The sequence below is a fragment of the Apis dorsata genome, unplaced genomic scaffold, assembly GCF_000469605.1.
Source record: "Apis dorsata unplaced genomic scaffold, Apis dorsata 1.3 scaffold_196, whole genome shotgun sequence".
NCBI classification, from domain to species: domain Eukaryota; kingdom Metazoa; phylum Arthropoda; class Insecta; order Hymenoptera; family Apidae; genus Apis; species Apis dorsata.
Window position 1 is genome coordinate 615,659 of NW_006263480.1, and position 1,442 is coordinate 617,100.

General features: G+C 28.6%; 1 protein-coding gene across 1 annotated transcript in view; it reads left to right on the plus strand.

Annotated features, from left to right (window-relative positions):
* Positions 1 to 1,442, plus strand: part of LOC102677007 (voltage-dependent calcium channel type A subunit alpha-1) — a 123,349-nt gene that overhangs the window by 104,944 nt on the left and 16,963 nt on the right. The window contains 1 exon segment of the mRNA XM_031509983.1: positions 1,263 to 1,354. Coding sequence (XP_031365843.1) covers positions 1,263 to 1,354 — 92 coding nt within the window.

Sequence of the window (1,442 nt, forward strand, 5' to 3'; positions counted from 1 at the left end):
AATCCTTTTCGTTGTTAATATAATGGATTAAAACGTGCTTGTTTTTGTCGTAAATGGTACGTAACTTTGAAGGATTTGCAAAATATGTTAAACTGCAAATTTTTAATTTACAATATAATTTACGGATAATTATTCAAATAATTTAAAATATATGCTAAATTATTTATTTTGTGAAAATAATTTTATAATAAAAATGAAAGCAAGATCGTCTGTCTGACGAAAATCATGTTACAATTATCAGTAAAATTGATATGAAATTTAATATATTCGAATCTGATTAATTGATATATAAATACAACAAATATGCAAATTATTAATTTTATAACCATTGCTAATAATAAAAAAGGATCGAAATCGTCGAATTAAAGATCCTTCGACTTTGTACCATCCATGACAATCAATTAGCATCATAAATAAGATAAATAAGAAAAATAATTGAGATGACAAAATCTATATACGTATATTTTCGAAAAGATTGCATAAAAAAAAAAATATAAAACAAAGCGCGTCAAAATAGCCAACGATCGGTAGCGATTAATTATTATGGTAGACTATATTGGGCTGTTGGCATGAGGTTTAATAAAAGTAAGCTGCTCGACGTGTCAATATCTCTGTTGTAATCGAACCCTGCAATTAGACCTCCCTTAGACACTTGTTCCATAGAGATGCTTGCCCTAGATTTAATCAAGTTGGTTACCTTGTAATGGTTCTCTTATGAGAGAGAATGGAAGATTTTATAAAATTAAAACGTTATTTTTAAAATATATATCGCAAATATTATTATAAAAAACAAACGATTCAATACAAATTTTGGACTTTATATAATAAAAATGTAGATTATTAATAATCTCGTCTCTAATAAAAATAAGAAAAATCGATAATCGTTTTATTGTATAAAACGTATATTTTTGATAAGAATTAATTTTTTTTTTTTTTTAAATTTGCTATCTTCTTTTTCCTATAGAGATCTTTTAATTCTCTCTCAATGGGAAATCCATTTGTATCGAGATACAAAGGAGAGACCGTAAACAAGTCCGTAGATCTGTGATCAATGTGGTGGATGCGTATTATTAGAGAGTAGATCGATGCAACACAATCACCAATATACTCAGTTCACTTTTTCAACTCGTCGCGTGATGATAGAACTAAAAAATACGAACATGTTAAAAAAAAATATTAAGATTGAATTGAAATCGATCGAAAGGGAGACGTTGCTAATGCCGTTGCTCGCCCTTTGGCCATTTTCTTTCTGTCGGTCTCAGGTATTCGGTAACATCGCGCTGGATGCTGATACCTCTATTACTAAGCACAACAATTTCCAAAGCTTCATTCAAGGTCTGATGTTGCTTTTTCGGTAAGTAAACAACACTTAACGCCACGCAAAACTTAACTGCGATTAATAAAGAAAAAAAAAAAAAAAAATAAGAAAAAAAAGAAAGAAA